The sequence below is a fragment of the Sceloporus occidentalis genome, unplaced genomic scaffold, assembly GCF_023333645.1.
Source record: "Sceloporus occidentalis isolate IW3139 unplaced genomic scaffold, rSceOcc1.0.p SCAF_120, whole genome shotgun sequence".
Classification (NCBI taxonomy): Eukaryota; Metazoa; Chordata; class Lepidosauria; order Squamata; family Phrynosomatidae; genus Sceloporus; species Sceloporus occidentalis.
The window spans coordinates 829,402-848,302 of NW_028317100.1; the positions used below are offsets into that span (position 1 = coordinate 829,402).

General features: G+C 42.8%; 1 protein-coding gene across 1 annotated transcript in view; it reads right to left on the reverse strand.

Moving 5' to 3' along the window:
* The window catches only part of TBC1D14 (TBC1 domain family member 14), a 33,008-nt gene that overhangs the window by 1,504 nt on the left and 12,603 nt on the right, over positions 1-18,901 (reverse strand). Inside the window, exons 3-12 of the mRNA XM_089498444.1 lie at positions 17,842-17,947; positions 9,517-9,635; positions 6,709-6,791; positions 5,581-5,698; positions 4,831-4,937; positions 4,306-4,386; positions 3,238-3,332; positions 2,802-2,873; positions 2,141-2,269; positions 1,574-1,683 (exon numbers count right to left, since the gene is read on the reverse strand). Coding sequence (XP_089354570.1) covers positions 1,574-1,683; positions 2,141-2,269; positions 2,802-2,873; positions 3,238-3,332; positions 4,306-4,386; positions 4,831-4,937; positions 5,581-5,698; positions 6,709-6,791; positions 9,517-9,635; positions 17,842-17,947 — 1,020 coding nt within the window. The remainder of the gene's footprint in view (positions 1-1,573; positions 1,684-2,140; positions 2,270-2,801; positions 2,874-3,237; positions 3,333-4,305; positions 4,387-4,830; positions 4,938-5,580; positions 5,699-6,708; positions 6,792-9,516; positions 9,636-17,841; positions 17,948-18,901) is intronic.

Genomic DNA, 18,901 nt, shown 5'->3' on the forward strand with positions numbered 1-18,901 from the left:
GTGGGAGATGTAGTCCGCGGGAGCCGACGCCGTGACTACAGTGTATGACTGTAGTCACGGCGTGCCCACAGAGACGGCTCGGCGTGCCACGCGTTCGCCATCACTGGTCTATGTCAATACCTGGCTCGTTTCAAGTAAACCTCCTTTAAACCAGGTCCATGTAATACCATTTATACCCTTAAATCCTAAGCTACATTTTCCATAGCATTTCTACAGAATGCAGCATGACATCTTCTGTATAGCAGTTAAAAATCTTGACCCCCTGCCTAATATTGTGTAGCTCCCCCGTTTGCCACTAATACTGCCCTGACCCGTCATGGACTAGACCTCTGAAGGTGTGTTGTGGTATCCGGCACTAAGAAGTTAGCAGCAGATCCTGTAAGCTGCGAGGTACGGCCTTTATGGATCGGATTTGTTTGTCCAGCACATCCCACAGATGCTTTACTGGATTTAGATCTGGGGGATTTGGAGGCCAGGTCAACACCTCAAACTTCTTGTTGTGTTCCTCAAACCATTCCTCAACCATTTTTGCGGCAGGGCGCATTATCCTGCTGAAAGAGGCCAACGCCATCGGGGAATACATGGTCTGCAACAACGCGTAGGTAGGTATGTAGGTATGTATGTAGGTAGGTAGGTAGGTAGGTATGTAGGTAGGTAGGTAGGTATGTAGGTAGGTAGGTAGGTATGTATGTAGGTAGGTAGGTATGTATGTAGGTAGGTAGGTAGGTATGTAGGTATGTATGTAGGTAGGTAGGTATGTAGGTATGTGTCAAAGTAACATCCACATGAATGCCGGACCCAAGGTTTTCCCAGCAGAACATTGTCCAAAGCATCACAGTGCCTCCCCAGCTTGCTTTCTTCCCACAGTGCATCCTGGTGCCATGCGTTCTCCAGGTAAGCGATACACCCGGCTATGTAAAAGAAATTGTGATTCATCAGACCAGGCCACCTTCTTTCACTGCTCTGTGGTCCAGATGTAGGCGCTTTCAGCGTGGACAGGGGGTCAGCATGGGCAACCTGAGTGGTCTGCGGCTACATGGCCCCATACACAACAAACTGTGATTCACAATGTTCTGACACCTTTCTATCAGAACCAGTGTTAACCTTTTCAGATTTTTTTCTACAGTCGCTCGTCTGTTGGATTTGAGCACACAGCCAGCCCACGTGCATCAATTAGCCTTGGCCGCCCATGACCCCGTCAGCGGTTCACCGCTTTTCCTTCTTTGGACCGCTTTTGATAGGTACCGACCACTTCAGACCGGGAACACCCCACAAGAGCTGCAGTTTTGGAGATGCTCTGACCCAGTCTGCCCATTTTTCCTGCTTCTAACACATCAACTTTGAGGCCGAAATGTTCGCTTGCCGCACACCGACATACACATACACATACAAACTACATACATACCGCTAATTCCAATTTTGCAATTTTAAAGGCACTGATTATAAACTCCTGGGATCTCGCAATACTGCTGGGGTACAAGGAAACTACGTATACAATGTTATGGATTATTACAAAAGTGAAGATTTAAAAAAATATATAAAATCTTGGGAGGATATTTTTCACAGGACCTACCAGTCTATTAGGTAGATATCTGGAGTTAGGTTGTTCTTCTTGAAGTGTGCAAATAACCTTGGAAGATTTTCTTCAAAGAATACTTCAAATGCTGCAAAGTACGTCAGCATCTAGAAAGAAAAAATATAGAATTATATATGTATATATAAATAACATCAATAATTCGCCAGTTAAATTTGCAGCCAAATGTAGCGGTCCACTCTAAGTGGACTGTTGGTGAGCTGGACAGATTTCTACATTATTCAGTGGATATGAACACTATAATGCAAAACCTTCCTTCCAAGACTCCATGTAACCCCATTCTAACATATCCAAGTGATCACAAAGTAAAAAAGAGAAAGAAACTGCAGTCTGTACCAAGAGTTACAAAGCAGGAAAAGGAAGATTTATTTATATATACACAAGGATAAATAAATATTTCCAAACCTTCGCTGGTTCTTCCAGTTTACGCAAGTCTCAACCGATTGGAAAGCGCCCTTACAGCGAAATCTGGGAGCACCGTGCCTCATTAAACCGGATTTGCACAGGTTGGGAGTTAAAGTATCGGCTTCGAGCGCGTATACTTACTAGGCCATGGTCAACTCGAAAGAACGCCATCTGGCAAGGTTTATTTAGGAGGTTTGAGAACGCGATAAAGGCATCTGCAGTATCCAAGTTCAAAATCAGGACAGCAGCAATAAAGGACATACCCTGTACCTGTAAGAGACAAGAAGGCGTCAGAGGAGCCCAAACACTTCATCAAAATACAATCTTATTTTTATGGGAAATCTCATAATCACAATAAAAACTAAATGTCCTTGTCCGTGGTTTTTGCGATAACAAGATAAGCTTTAAAAAAAAATAAAAAAAAAATAAAAAGATACGCTGTAAGATTAGAATAAAAGAAAGTACATCCCAGATGCCTGAAAACCTGTGACATCCCAGCATGGGATATCCATTGTACAGCACTACGGAATACGACGGCGCTATATAAAATAAATAATAATAATAATATCATGGCACTAATTACAGAAAATGAGCCCGTGAACAAGCCGCTTGTATGGTGACCGATAGCGCAGCTAAATATTTCAGTTTGGAAATTGTGGCACTTTTGTGTCTCGTCATTGGGGGCATATAATGCTTAGTCTGCATTTTTTAGTGTTAATATGGTTGCCTGAATACTGAGTGTTTCTTCATCAATTAAAATTTAAAATAAATACATACACGCATTAATAAATTAAATACTTACATAACCAACATCTGGTCTGTAACAAGTGTAAGCCCCCAATATACTATGCAACACATCGTGATAAGGACCACCCTGAAAGAAAGCATAACACAATTAAAACATCCACACTTATGTTTGTTAAGAGTTAAACTATAAACTGTGGGGAACAACGACCCGGATACATTCTAGTTAATTCACATTAGCTATTGAGTTAAGGAACAGATTAATTCCCAAACTAAAAGGGACAGTATAGCCAGCCCTCCATTGCCTGGGACACTGGAACAAATAATTATCCTATTCATATTTTTTCCCCTACTTAACTAAACATTTCTTGCAGGTCACCCATACTTTATGCCTGAACACGTATAAAAATGAGTGAATTGTAATGCTCTGTGAACCATGCCGGCAGCAGCAGCAAAGAGGAGAATATAAAGGCTCCGGATAATGCCAGACGTACCTTCTGGAAAATACACAGGTTGGGGAAAGTGCGTGAAATGTCCAATTTAATCAGCTCCAAACTGGCCTCTCTGTCTGCCGCCGACAGCCCTGAATCTACAGAAACATAGAAAGAATTAACAGGGTGAATAAACAGGGTGAGAACACCTTCGGTGCTATACGTAAAACTATAAACCAACACTATAGAAATCTTATGAGACTTTTAAGTTTAAGAAAATTGGGATTATACACAATATGTTGGGCTGCGGCTCTTCTGTACAAAGCCATATTTTTCACAGCACTCTGTTTTCTTTAAAAAACAAACAAACAAACAAGGATTTCACAAAAAAACCTCTAAGCATAGAGTATGATGTATAAAAGAAAAATGTAGATGATTTCCAGTAAAAACAAAACAGAAAAAGTGCCCAATTCCACATCCACCGTATTCTCTTCTGTTGAAAAGTCAGACATTAAAAAGTTGAAGCGCTCCCCCCCCCCCCTGAAAATTGCATTTTATTTTAACTTACCAAGAGAGAAAAAAAATAACACCTGATTCTTACAGTAATCTCCCAACTCAACCTGTTCAGTTTTAAATATGTAAATGTACAAAATTAGACACTACAGAATAAAATACAGCAGAAGCTAAAAGCATATGAAGCGAGCAAAATGTAGCACAGCTTGTATACATATCAGAAAAGATAAATCTCTACATAGTTTTGAAAATCATCAATTCTCTGGATTTATAAATAAAGATAAGTCCCAGTAACTCCTTCATTACAGGGCACGGCCGTAGTATAAAGAATTTTCGTTTTGGAACACGATGCTGCGTTTCAACGACCACGACATATTTGGTGCAGCCATAAGATAGGAAACAGATGACGAGAACAGCTAGATACGGGTTATTCTGTATTAAAAGTCCACGCTTTTATTTAAAGAGCGTGTTTTTCTTCACGTGCGCAAATATATTTTCCAGCGACACGTGCCTTCATTACATCCCTAGTGTCTTCCAGAGGACCTCCTGCTAGTTCCTGGGAGCGACAGCAGAAGAACCCACAATCTATGTATTTTCACTAAGAATCGAGGACTATACCTTCGTTTTCTAGTTCAGAACCTCCCATGCTCAGCGATTTCCATCTGTCCTTTGCTCGGGATAAACAAATGTGAAACAGGTCTAAAAAAGAATAAAAGTACAACCATATAACTGAACTTCGCTAGTAACCTTTGCTCTATAACACCTGAATATTAGGAGAGGTGTATATAGAAAAGGAGCCAATTCGTGTATAAACTGTTTTTATATTTATTATTTATAAGCATCACACAACCATCATTTTGCTTTAGGATAAATTTGATAAAACTTATTATACTAGGAGTTATTGGGGGCACATAATGATTCTCCAACCGACTGTGCCAATTATAACACGTATTTAAATACATACAAGCTCAGAAACAACTATTAATACTAATAATTACATATAAATGTATTTTCAAGTGACATCAACAAACGTAAGTTGACCATAATTTGGAGATTTTAGAAAGCAGACCTCTTGTATGTAACTCTCTCCAAAAAGCTAACTTTATAACCGATAGAGAGGCACGGGTATCACGTCGGTCTCACCGTGGGTGATATTTAAATCGTTGCCAATGGCCAGGCTCCAGACTCTTCCACGCACGCTGGGCGGTATCCCCTGCCACCACATTTCCCGGACTCTCCGTGAGCACGACCTGTACGAAAGAATATCAAAAATATATCTTTTAAAGTCATTTTACACAACCCCCACCGGCACATGGGTTCAGTGATCGGACCACCAAAGAACCCCGGAAAAGGGGATGGAAGTTCTTGTTTTATAGGGGAAAAACCAGTAAAAAAAACCCTTTCCTCTGCCTTAGACTGAATCTCCTTTCTTGCAGTCTAAACGCATGACGACGTATCCTATGCATAGTCCTGTTTATGAATAGATTTCCACACAATGGTTTGTATTGGCCCCGAATATATTTATATAACGCTATCATATCCGTATAATTGTTGGCAGCAGAGCACAGGCGGCTCCTAACCAGCCAGTAAGCGTTATATATACATATATATATATATATATATATATTATATAATTGCTATCAAAATTATTCAACCCCCATCGCAAATCAGGTTTATTGTCGATTTGCAGACTTTTAGATGTTTGCAATGAACAAATAAAACAAAAGCAATGGAAATAACTCAACACAAAGAACGCTTTCAGTGTTTTCCCCAAATTCAACTGAAGACGCAGCTTACAATGACTTCTATCCAAACGTAGAGGTTTTGAAGAAAAAGCCCCTCTGTTTGGGACGCAGAAGACATCCCAAGCGTTACATCCCCGGATTTACTTACATGGCTTCCCAGTTAGGTAGGATTTCATTGTTCCACATTAGCGCGGCGTTTCCAATGCTTTCCTCCAGTTTACATCTTTCTTCTAGCTGTTTCTTCCTCCTTTGGGCTTCTTTCAATTCTGAATAATTAGAACATTAAACCACAAGTTTGGTTACGAACAAGATGAAAGTGCTATAAACGTAAGCGGAATCCACGCCTCACCCCTCTTAAAGCCCACCATGAACGCAGACCCCAAGCAGACGATTCATCTTATATGTCCAGTGCCGTATAAAACACATTTTACAAAACAAAAAGCTTAGTCCTAAACAACCGGAAGAAATTAATAAACTAAAAAAACTCAAATTGACCACGTGGATTGGAGTTTTATTTAACCCCTAGAATGCAAGCCGATTGTATGTTACCAATCCCTTCTGGTACTGGAACGGTTAAAAAAATGTATTCACGGGGGAAAAAGCATTCCCTTTTAACCAGCCATTTTTGTACAATGAAACCATCTGGAATACGGTGAAACGGAGAATATATTTTATTCATTACGATGCAGCACGAGGTATTATTTTCAGGCTTCATAGATGAATGAATGATGGGGATGAATGAAGCACAGCGTACCCTTTTCCCTGCTAGGTACGCGGTCTCACAGCAAGGGGATTAAGAATGCGAATCGAGTCATTAAGACGCTGAATTCCCCACGGCGTCTATGGATTACAGTCGCCCTGAGGATACGATACCGCCAAGAGAACGATAGCTTATTCTAATTAAATGCCACTGAAATCGCTTTTAATATTTAAATGACTGCTCCTTTGAATTAAAGTTTGAAATCACCCCCCTTCACCTTATTACTCAGTTTAGCCCCCGGCTTCTGGGGTCTGGCGTGTCGATTAACGGAGCGGGCGACTGGATCATTGGCACAGATAGGGCTCCGCCAGCTGAAATCATGAATTCATTTACTAAGAGCTTGCGGGGTGAGGGCGGTTCTGCTGAACGTCACCATGAATTCGCAAGGGGTAGAAAATGATTATTTCAGGGACACCGGCAGCTATCGTATGTATGAAAGTGGATACAATGGCTGAGGCGGTTTTTTTTTTGTTTTTTACTGAAATAAAGGGATTCGTTTTTATTTTATTTTTTTACCTCTCCGTTTAGCTTGGGCCACCATTTCTTCATACTCCTGCCTGTGTTTTTGGGCCTCTTCGGCTGGCTTGGCCGGGAGGTTCCTAAACAGATAAATAAATATCGCGTTACCATCTTTTTAGAACATTTAAACTGGAAGCGTGATTACGATTGACTTTCATTAAAGCTCTAACTCCAAACTACCTTTCCAAATGTAGCATAAGGACCTGAATTGAAAACGGTTTGTGTTCCCCCCCCCCCCAACACTTTATTTCATTGTGTCTAAACCTCTACCACTTCAGAAGGGAGGCCACTCCACGTATCTACCATCCTCTGGGTAAAAGAAAATGTCAAATATGTTCATACACAGAAAACAAGACATATATAATGTGGATTGAATGCAGCCACCCAATGAGAAACGTTCCCTTAACCCCAGAAAGTAAGAAAAACTTTACAACAAAGGTTAAGTTTAAGCTGAATTTTGATGAACTGGAAAGAACGCTCCAGATTTCTGTGCATTGGACATGGAGGCAAACATAAAAATACAAAGGGTCAAACTCAACAGTTTTTATAGCCCCGTCCTGTAGAAGGTTATTTTTCTCTGAATTATCATTGCTTTCAGTCCACATTAATCTAACCGTATTTCAGGGAGACTCAAAGGCGGTGATATGAGCAATGTGTATGCATAAACACATATACATATAACCATACTTTATAATTATTACATATTGTTTTATATAGCGCCATCAAATTCCGTAGCGCTGTACAGTGTACACACACACGATACACAGATGTTGTGTTTCTCTCTAAAGGAAATCGTGTCTGAATGATCTCACTTTACAGCCAAACCAAGCGTTGGAAGACACTAGAAACAGCTGCTGTGTTTCAGAAAGAGGACACCAGAGATCAAAGGCTTTGAATATTTAACAAGCTCATAGACAAGGCCACTGGGGTTATCACCCTCCTTCTCACTCAGCCTCCTAAAAGAGGGCTATCGCTCACCCCAGAAGGGCTCGCGGCTCCTGTACCCATATGCTTAGCTGGGAAAAGGATTAAGACATAATATAAAATAAGGCAGATCCGTGTGCGGTCTTATTACCGATTTCACGGTTATATACATGCCACGATCAGCAGGCAATACATTGATTATTCCCTTTTATTTACTTACACATTAGCCAATGTCCCTTTGGGGGTTTATTTACTAAATAGCGGCCAATTCAGCTTACCTACAAAAACATGTATGATTCGGCACAAGTCGAAAAGAAAGCGGGGAAAGGTGATAAGGCACCAATAGAAGTTAATTGTGATTAATTAGATGCTGCTCACTTAACCAATTAGAAATATCAAGATTTGTAAAATAAACACTGTTAATTGTTTAGTTGTTTTTCTTCATTTTATTGGAAGATTTATTTTTACTTTGTGCTTTTTTCACTTGTTATAGAAAGAATCTTATAGGCATCTTAAAAAAAACAAAAAAAGTGTTTGTCATCTGCCACAAAAACAAAACGTGTAAAAAGAAAAAACTAACATTCTCAAAGCGGTTACATTAGCTGTATATTTATTGTGCATAATGCAGAATAATGAAAATAATACAAGATCTACGGATCCGGCCACCAGGGGCCACTTTTAGCAGCCAATGTTCAGCCAAGGTGGGGATTTGCAAAATAAAAACAGAATTATGTTTTTAAATGAATTTCACCTTCTTTGGTGAGGCTGCCTGGGACAAAGTCACCAGCAGCTCGTCCCTGCCATTAACCCGCATGGAGTTCTGGTTACGCAAAGATTTAAAATAAATCTTTATGAACATATGTTTGTGGATCTGCAGCCCCTATGAGCCCCGATACACCCAGAACATCCAAAAATAACCATATTATTTGTAGTATAAACCTTGTTGCCACCCCAGTAACGCCATTTCCTAAACCAAACCTGTTATACCGGACCTGCAAAAGAAATCGGATAAAAAAAAATAAAAAAAAATACTCAATAACTAAAACAGCGGGTCAATTAAAGGCTGTTTAGCTATAATTTTAATTGAGCGATTGGGTGTTTTAACCTTTACGGATTTACTAATAAAGCTAAATGGGGAAAAAAACCCACAAACTACTCATAGGCCACACTAACCACAAACATTTCCATGCTTTATTGAACAGCCTCTTCTTCCGTCCGGCTTTATTTTTCACACCCACATTTATCCGCGAGATGCCCAAACCTACCTTTCCTTAACACGTTCAGCCCGGGGTTTTGTTTTTTTGTTACCATAGATCACTTCGCCCATAGCCTTTTCATATTTGATAAACCAGCACAAGTCGTGTATTATTTTGTTTAGGACAAGAAGTGCCTTCTTTTAAGATCATAGAAACACATAAAACCTAATTAGTGATAATATGCAAGTTAAAAACCCCCACTAAAATAGGAAAAATTACCTTTGCTCTTCCTGACCTGTCTGTGCTGATCACACTGTGATTGGCAAGCAGGGCTCCATAGCAATGGATGTGGTCAGTAGCTTTTGGGAGAAGGAGCAAGAGGGGTCCTTTTATCTAAGTGCTCCAGGGACCCGAGACCTTAATATGGCCTTGGTCATTCGTTTCCAAGTTAAAGTGAGATCGGCATTCTAAATCTAGTTTGGACAAGACAGCTTCATCTTTTTAGAGCTTCCCAATAACGTTTTAAATAAATACCCGCTTCCAAAAAAATTGAATGATATCTAGGTTGAGAGAAACGTCAAACCCACCAATACATTAGCAAGCTGTTTTTGTAGCCCTACGTCCATTTTACAATAACCAATGGACGATTCCTAGAAGTACCAATACCCAGCACTGGAACACTCACGCTGGTCTGTCCTCCAGAATGAGGGCCGTGGTCGAGAGAGGTTCAAACACCATGCTCTTCCTCACATTCTGCTTTGGGGAGGGAGACTTTGAAGCTCGTCCCAGTCTGTCTTCATATTCCTGGAGGACAGAGAAACAAAGACGTTACATTTTAACCCAAATAGTGGCGACGTGTTCTGGAACTTACCGCATGACAAACAATAGGTTCTCCGCAAGAAGATAGGAGGTCCCGGCCGATATGCGCGGGTCTCACATAGACTATAATAATCAGAAAGTCCCAAGCCGTTCTGTAGGCTGGACTGCTGCCACCCAGAATGCCAATACAATAAAGACAATGAATTATGATTGGTCCTTTCCTCTGTGATCTGACCTAGTAGAACAATGCAAATTGCAAAGCCTGATACATTAAAGTCTCTGAAAACGCATAAAAGGAGAAGACTCCGCTGTACAGCGCTGTATAAATTATAAGACTATACCAGTTCAGTTGAATACTACGGTTTTATACATCGCCAACATATTCCGCAGCGCTGTACGACGAGAATCACATGAGTGCTGGAAACAGGTATACCGGCTAAATACCTTGGTTACAACAGGGAGTGACAAACGCAATTACACAATGGAAACGGCTTCTTCTAGGTTATTGTATTACAATCGGGGCCTCTACATTATATAGCAGTTTGCCTCTATTGTCAGATCTCCCCTACCCCATACATCCGGCAACATAAACCCTAATAATAACAATCTCAATGATTGAACTATCCATTATACAGGGCCAGCCACAGCTCCTCCTTTGAAAGCCTTCATAATGTATAGAGAAGTCAAGAAACAGAAATACAACTCCCACTTCAGCAATCTTTAGTGAATAAACCCCTTTCTCTGATTGCAAACACTTCTGTGACATGATGTCATGAATATCATGAAGTCATCTTTAGATTCTTAGCAAATCAGTTTGTTTTTTGAAACACAAGTTTAACGCACAATAAAGCCATAATAGTGGACACAAGCATTCATTAAAACCCAACTATTCCTCTTTTGCATAATCTGATGTTTTTAAGCCGTAATCGGCGATATGTCAGGATTTTTTAGGTCCTTTTTATAGCGCTGTTGAATATTCCACAAAATACAGATCTACAATTAGGAAGAATTAGCGCATCGAGTGCAATTTGACTTGTATTGAGCTTCATGGCTTCCAACGTTACCCGGCAGAAATTTGAGTTTAATAGAGGCTTTTCTACCAAGCGGCGATCTGTGAGGCAAAGAAACCCTTCTTTTAGCAGGCGGGCATCCGACTACAACGGCCAGCTCCGCGAACGATGGTTCGCAACAAAGACGAGAAAGTATCATTTAATTAGAAAAGTCACATGACGACGAAATTACATTTTATGTCAGACGCTACAAGCGCTCCGATGATCCCTTTCCCTGCGAATTAAAGAATCAACAGCAAAATAAAAATCTACGAAAGCAAAAGAATATCCACGGGGTGTGACGTACCAGGTACAGATGCTATGGGGTCACTGCGACACCCAAAGGGTTAAAGTAGGGCCAACACCCATCACAACCAGCCAGCTTATATCTGTGTGTTTTAATAAAACAGCTGGAGAGGCACAGTGCCCGACCCCAGCCACATGCACTAACGTACACATTTTAACCTATAGTATACTAAAATATACTATTACACTATTAGGCATCAATTAAAAAACTTGTCGGCATAAATTAACCTTAAATATGTATTACAAGTCTGGAACAAAATGAATAAAAATAACGAGTAACCTGACAGAGGGGGCAGACACCTCTAAAAGCCTTTTTTTTTTTATATTTAGGTCACAAAATGAGAAATATTTCTCAAAGAACGTCACTGCTTGGGTACGGGAACCAAATGCGGCGTAGCATTATAATCAGACAGAATCCTTTATTTAAGAGATTTAAAGCTCTGACAGGGATCGCTCCGGGCGGACGGGATCCGGCGAATATCACCATTGTGACAACGTTTCCCCATTCTGTTGCAGGCATCTGGTGTCATCGGTGAAAAACTAACAAGGTCAAATGACAGGGCAGCGGATCCTGCGCGGCTGGGCACACGTAACGCTCGCCCGGTCACAGGGATCGTTTAGATCTGGTAACACAGAACACGGTGATGCTGCAGATTTAATCCGGAAGCTCTCGGGGGGGGGGGGGGGGGTTCACTCACCATGAACGCTGCAGGTCCTCAGAGACAATGAAGAGGACGCTCCATGCTGCCGTGAATCATTTAAAAAGGACGGAGCGGAGAAGATCAGTGGAGAATACCAAATTACCCTCGCAGGGCTGTCACGTGCATCGCTGTCAGATCCACTCTCCAAAGAACCGAGAGGTCTGCTGCTCGCTGAGCAGGCTGCGACAGCCATTGTAATCAGCCGCAGATGGAATGCAACCAATCCGCTAGCTCCAGCATCACCTTGTAATGCCTTAGAGCAGCGTGATGGGAACACAAGAGCATCCAGCAGGAACAGCATCCAGCTCCCTGAACCGCCACACTCCTGGATTAACCCACGATGTGCCAGGCACCTAACTGGGCGATTCTGTAACAATGTCACACGATGCACACAAGAAAATAGGTTGCCCGGTGTAAATTGATACACATCCCTGTACCAGCATCTATTGTGTTAAATCATATTCAGAGAAGGCTATAAGACACTGTGTCCCTGTGAAATTAAAGGGTTACTGGCACTAAAGGGTTTGCAATAACTAAACCAGTATACAGGTAACCAATGGCGACTAAACGACTGTACTTGTTAGACAATAGAAGCCCATTCGTTCTTTCCAATGAATATTAACTCCTTAAATGAGACATCTGTGTAAGCGAATCCCTAGCCTTTATTGCATTAGTAGCCATAACGCGATACACATCGTATGCGGAATCCACGGACAGGATCCCCGGGGAGACATTCTGGTTTGGTTCACAGATTTTATTAAATAGGCCGTCGCCCACACGTTTATTCACAGAACAACGAGACACGAAGAAGCTCTCATAGAAGATCCGAAAAGATCAAAAACACAAACGCAACGCAACAAAAAGGTCAGAGGACTTCAGCACTGACCATTTTAAAAACATATCCACGAAAGGCAGAGAATGTGGCATTTAACCAGCACTCAAGTGGGAATTCACTTGCATCACATCTCACGCGCACGCATCACACCTCACGGGCGCGCATCACACCTCACGGGCGCGCATCACACCTCACGGGCGCGCATCACACCTCACGGGCGCGCATCACACCTCACGGGCGCGCATCACACCTCACAGGCGCGCATCACACCTCACGGGCGCGCATCACACCTCACGGGCGCGCATCACACCTCACGCGCACCCTGGGCCTCCCTGCCGCACATAAAATTAGTTAATACATTATAAGTCAATACTGGTAAAACGGGCACAGCTTACATTTCACCGTCACACCCCTATTTAGAAAGTACTTTGAAATCTATACGTCACAGAGGAACAAGATATGCTGTGAGTCAACCGCCCCTTTCATAGATACAAAAAACCCTATACATAGAATACATCTCAGCGCCTATAGAATCCAAACCATAAAGCCATGGTAATAATAATTGCTTTTCTTTCACTCCGGGATCATTTTCTGGTATTCTAAAGAACCGGCTGCTCTATTACACCGATTAGGCTGCCAGCTAAGGGTTAAGCTACCAATATAACCAAACCACACAAGGGATACACAGGACAGATCTGTAAATCATTTAAAAGAAAAACCTTTATCCTCTATGATGTGACTAAACTACCGGACATCAATAGCGATACAACGCCAGATAATGTGCCGGATCATCAATATCAAAACTCATGTGCTGACGTAAAGCCGTGGAGAAAGAATCCGTGGATTACCGGGAACCGCTTACTATAAAACCAGTAACGCTTAAAAAGGTTTGTTAGGAAATCAAAACAGCAAGTAAAGCCTGCTTTATGTGCTAACTTCTGCTATAAAGAGGATAATCGCAGCATAAGACGGCAAAACTATGATTATGGGAGGTTGGGCAGAATTCAAACTACAGATATGGCTGGGAAAAATACCATTTCATTCCGACACCTGAATCTTTCACTTAAACAAGTTATCCCATTCTACAATCCATTTAAAATGAAGGCGGCCACTTAATTTCTGCAATACAACCCTTCCCCAGAGAACGCAACAACACCGCCAGCCGTACCCAGAGAACCCAACAACACCGCCAGCCGTACCCAGAGAACCCAACAGCACCGCCAGCCGTACCCAGAGAACCCAACAGCACCGCCAGCCGTACCCAGAGAACCCAACAGCACCGCCAGCCGTACCCAGAGAACCCAACACCGCCAGCCGTACCCAGAGAACCCAACACCGCCAGCCGTACCCAGAGAACCCAACACCACCGCCAGCCGTACCCAGAGAACCCAACAGCACCGCCAGCCGTACCCAGAGAATATTTGCCACCAAGACCAGAGTGTTTGTTTCCGGCACAGAATACAGACCCAAACTAAGCTCATGATATTAAATCATATAGAAAAGGCAAATGACCCGTAGAGCACTAAATGGATATTTGGAGACACAGAAGAGACTAGGGCTGCAACAACTAATCGATTAAATCTATAATAATCGATAATGAAAATCGTTGCCAACGAATTTCATTATCGATTAATTGAATTGATTTTTATCGATTATAAAATAAGGGTTTTTTCAGAGCAAACGCTCTCATTATATAATCCGTTTTAGTGACTCACAGCAGCAGCTCCTACTTACCAGTCCCTCCCTGTAATCACTATGACAACTGGCCCCGCCCCTTCCTTCTCCCAGAAGGCCAGAACCACATGGCTGTGACACTCATCTAACTAAGTATAAAATTAATATTTGGGCTTTACAGTTAATTTAGGGGATGCTGTGGTTGATGGGGTCTTTAGGGTTAATTCAGGGGATGCTGTGGTTGATGGGGTCTTTAGGGTTAATTTAGGGGATGCTGTGGTTAATGGGGTGTGTAGGGTTTTTTTTTATTCTGCTGTTTGTATTTAATTTAAATTTACATTCATTTTTTTTATCCGATTAATCAAAAATAATTGGCCAACTAATCGATTATGAAAATAATCGTTAGTTGCAGCCCTAGAAGAGACATAATGAAAAGAGAAATCAATGAGTGCATTTCATTATCCAGCATTAAAGGAAATTAAATTGTTTCCTTTTATTCAAATAAAACGGTGCGCGCGTGTGTGTGTGTTAGTGCGTGTGCGGTGTCATTACATGGTTTCTACCCTCTATGGTATTGCTGATGCCAATATGACCATATATACTTGAATCCGGATACTCCGTGTTCATCATGTGAAATCCATGGTGTCTTAATCCGGGCTGAAAGGCTTGCACATACGTCGCAGCATATGATGAACGCTACATATGACGCGTGTTCAAGGTTAATGTATTCCTGGGTCGGCTCGCTAGGCTACGACAAAGACAGTCTAGGAACCTATTTTTGACGTGTCGGTGAGTTAAAAGCTCCACGGCAGATTGACGCAATAGCAAGAATAACACTATACAGGGTGGACACACCTGGCCCAACGAGCTAATCTGTGGCCCCTCAGGGCAAACAAAGTCACGCGACTCCAGTGCCGGAATGCATGACATTAATGCATGGAACGCCAATAACCATTATTCTTCAACAAATACCGCCGGCTGAAAATAGCTGACGTACTGTAACAAAACGCCTATTACATATATCTATATCTATGTCGAGCAGGGGTGTCCAAGTTTTTTCTGCAGTGGGCCACTTCATCAGAAATAGTTCTATTTATTTTAGCGATGCACTAAAATCAAAATTCGGGACCAAAACCGAAAATTCAGGGTTCACTTAGCCGAAACTGAAAGTGACCCCCCACACATTTTAATAAAAGTAAGTTACACACCAAAATTGTACAAAAAAATTATATATTATGATTGTTAACAGCAATCTCAGGCATACCCAGATTCCAGCATGTACTGGTTGGCTGGGCATTGTATTTTTCATCCAATTTTAGTGTTAACCACACTTTTATTAAAAGTAACACACCACAATTGGACAAAAAAAATCAACAATATGACTTGGCATGATAGGAGTGTGATTGCTAACAGCAAACACACTCTTTTATACCCAGGCAACCAGTGAATGCTGGAACCTAGGCATGATGGGACTGTGGTTGCTTTTAGCAGATTCCTGTTAGCTGTTAGCAATCACACTCCTATCATCCCAAGTCAGCCATTAGATGCTGGTACAGGGTGGCTGTAAGTGCAGACCCCTTACTGCTGGCAGCATCAATACACAAGGGGGGCAGCTAGCCAGGTTGCAGCATCTACTGGCTGACTTGGCATGATAGGAGTGTGATTGCTAACAGCAAACACACTCTTTTTATACCCAGGCAACCAGTGAATGTTGGAACCTAGGCATGATGGGACTGTGATTGATGTTAGCATGATAGGAGTGTGATTGCTAACAGCAATCTGCTAACATCAATCACAGTCCCATCATACCTAGGTTCCAGCACTTACACATCCATGCTATCACACACACACACAAATTCATTCATTCACAAATTCATTCCCTCAATCTGACATACTCATTCACACAACCTCCCCCACGCCCTTACCTGCACTACAGCTCTCAATGCCGATCACAGACTTCAGCAGGGGGCGCGGCCTCCCTCGTTCTCCCCACAGAGGAGGCAGGACTGGAGCAGAGAATAGACCCTCCCACAAGTAAGCAGCAGGGCTCTTGTGATCCTGGCTGCCGATCTCACGCGGGCCGCACCTTGAGGTTCCGCGGGCCGCATTTGGCCCGCGGGCCGCATGTTGGACGCCCCTGATATAGAGGGTATATACCAAATGTGTCCTGCTTCTAGAAACTGGAGGTTTAGCAGGATCTGGATACATCTTTCCTAAGGGTGGAAATATTGAACGTACGTCATATGCACGTTAATGCGTACAAAAACACCTTTTTGGAGCACGGGAAATGTGTTTGGCCCAAAAATGTCAGCTGTGTTGCCTGCTCAGCGAACACTACGGGCGGCAGGGTCTGTTCGGACCCCAGTGCTGGTGCGCGACAAGCGCTCCCATTGACTTCAAACAGGAGAGGTCAGCGACGGATCAATCAGCGGCAAGAAACGTCAGACCACGGAGGACGCAAATGCTCGGTGCGCCAAAACTGCCCCAGTGCGGGTGTCGCAGCGCACGCCCGCCCGCCATATACAGAAGTCAGATTGGGTGCTGCAGCGTGTGGCCGGGGGCTGAATATGCCGGGCAGCACACTACACAAGCAAAAAAAAATGTAAACCACTTTAGTAGCCTTAAAGAGCCAGGGCCGCCTCGCCACACCAGTCTGATCCCGGATTTGCCACAAAGGCTGGAGAGGTACCCGCTGTCTGTCCTCGGGTACACAAGAGTAACTCATGCAGAACATGATGGCGTTAACCACTCACTCAATGGTATTCTAGTAATAGTACGGTACTTTTATATATATTCCAATCTGTGAGGCAGAGAACGTAAGCCTCTAGGAGCGAGGAATAACGCAAGTGCATTCAAAAGAGGCATTGGATGCCACTGAGCACATAAGAGGGTTAAACATGAACGCTGTTACCCAACCTCTGAAATCTCGTCACGTTCTGGACTGACAAGTACAATGAACACGACAAACACAATGAATATAATATATAATAACACAACAAACAGCTTCATAACCTCAATAGGGAACACCATGGGAGAAATTCCAGGCACTGGCTGCGTGACAGAGGCAATGAGTTATTCCCCATATGACAGAGGGTGAGGTCGTACAATTAATCATCTTATAGGTAAAGACCTGTTTGGCAACGTCACATTTATTTCAGCTCTTAGGGGTCAGAGAGTCCGCAGCGGATGGAATGATATCGCCGTCGCAACAAACGATTCTCCCGCTGCTGTGTATAGAAGACGGACCATCCAGGCAACAGCAGGGCACACAAAATGTATTCATACCGACAGACACTTTATGCCTGCAATCCGCCTGAAAATGCCTTTTATGAAAAAGGGATGGCATTGCTTAAACTTCTCCTAGATTGCGAGCTCCTTTGACCAGATGTCCCGTATCCCCCTTCTCCAGAAAGCGCGGCTAAACCAGCCACGTGGATTCATTTAAAGCAAAAAACTCTTGCCGGAGACTCTGAACATCTTGACTGGCTATCTGAACGATCGCCACGGAAAACACAATCCTAGTTTTTAAAGGAAAGCTTGCAACGAAGGGATAAAAGTTTCTAACGGCACACAACGCACCCCAAAACGTCCTCGCATTACGGCTGCAGAGAGAGAGAGTCAAATACCTGTTGTGTTTTCCGCGGGTTGTTTTGCGGGACTTTCCCGAAGAGTTTCCAGCCCTGATCATTTGGTTTCTCCGCTTGGACGCTCTTTTTTCTAGCAAATATATTCCTGCAAAAAAAAGCAACAGACAGTGAAATATTTTTCTCTAAACACCAAGAATGACTTCCTCCGCGGCTGCGCTAAACGTCACAATACACAGAATATTCATTTTGTTTGAATATCGACTTCTACAAGGAGTTTGAGCGAGTTATTGGGGTACGAGATAGAGGGGTTTATTCACTAAAGGGCGAGTTGTGGCACCGACATGTTTCTCCAGCTAAAAGGTTGGACTGGCCCTTATGCACTCCTCAAAGACACCTAGCTAATTGTACTATACATTACACAGGGCCAGCCAAGGGCTTTCTGCAGCAGAAGGTAAATTGTGTTGGAGCGTTGAGAAGCGTTTTGCAGCCACTTTCCAATCGCCTGGCTAAAGCCCCGCAGCCAACGAGCCAAAGCAGCGCAGCCAACGAGCCAAATCTGCCATCTACCGATTTACTGAACCCGTTTATCAAATGGGAGAAGTAAAGTTAAAATACGACGCGCTTAATAAGAAAGCGCAGAAGCTTAATCATCTGCATGCGTAACCACGACTAAAGTCGTTACAAAGTCAAGTTGTTTTGGCCGATTACATTAACGTTATCAGTAAACCCACAAAGAATCCCGGAGTCCACGGCGACCCCGGCATCCACGGCGACTCGGGAAGCAGATGCAACGTCCGTGCCGATTCCGGAGCAAAGGTATGAGAAGTGGATCCCTCCATGGGTTGGTGATAGAGCGCCGCTAACACGACTTATCACGCTCTTATACCAGAATCACTATCCTTATACACAGGTGACTGATGAGAGCCTGCGCAGCCAACACGTAAAAGGAGAATATACGTGAAATGAGGATCTGTGCACTTTTTGCACGGGACCTTTACGTTTGTATTTTCTAGTGGAAGTAGTAATGAATAAAAACAGAGATAACGTTCACTACCGGCCGGGACCTCGTATATCGGCCGTATCGCTTTAACGTTGCCGT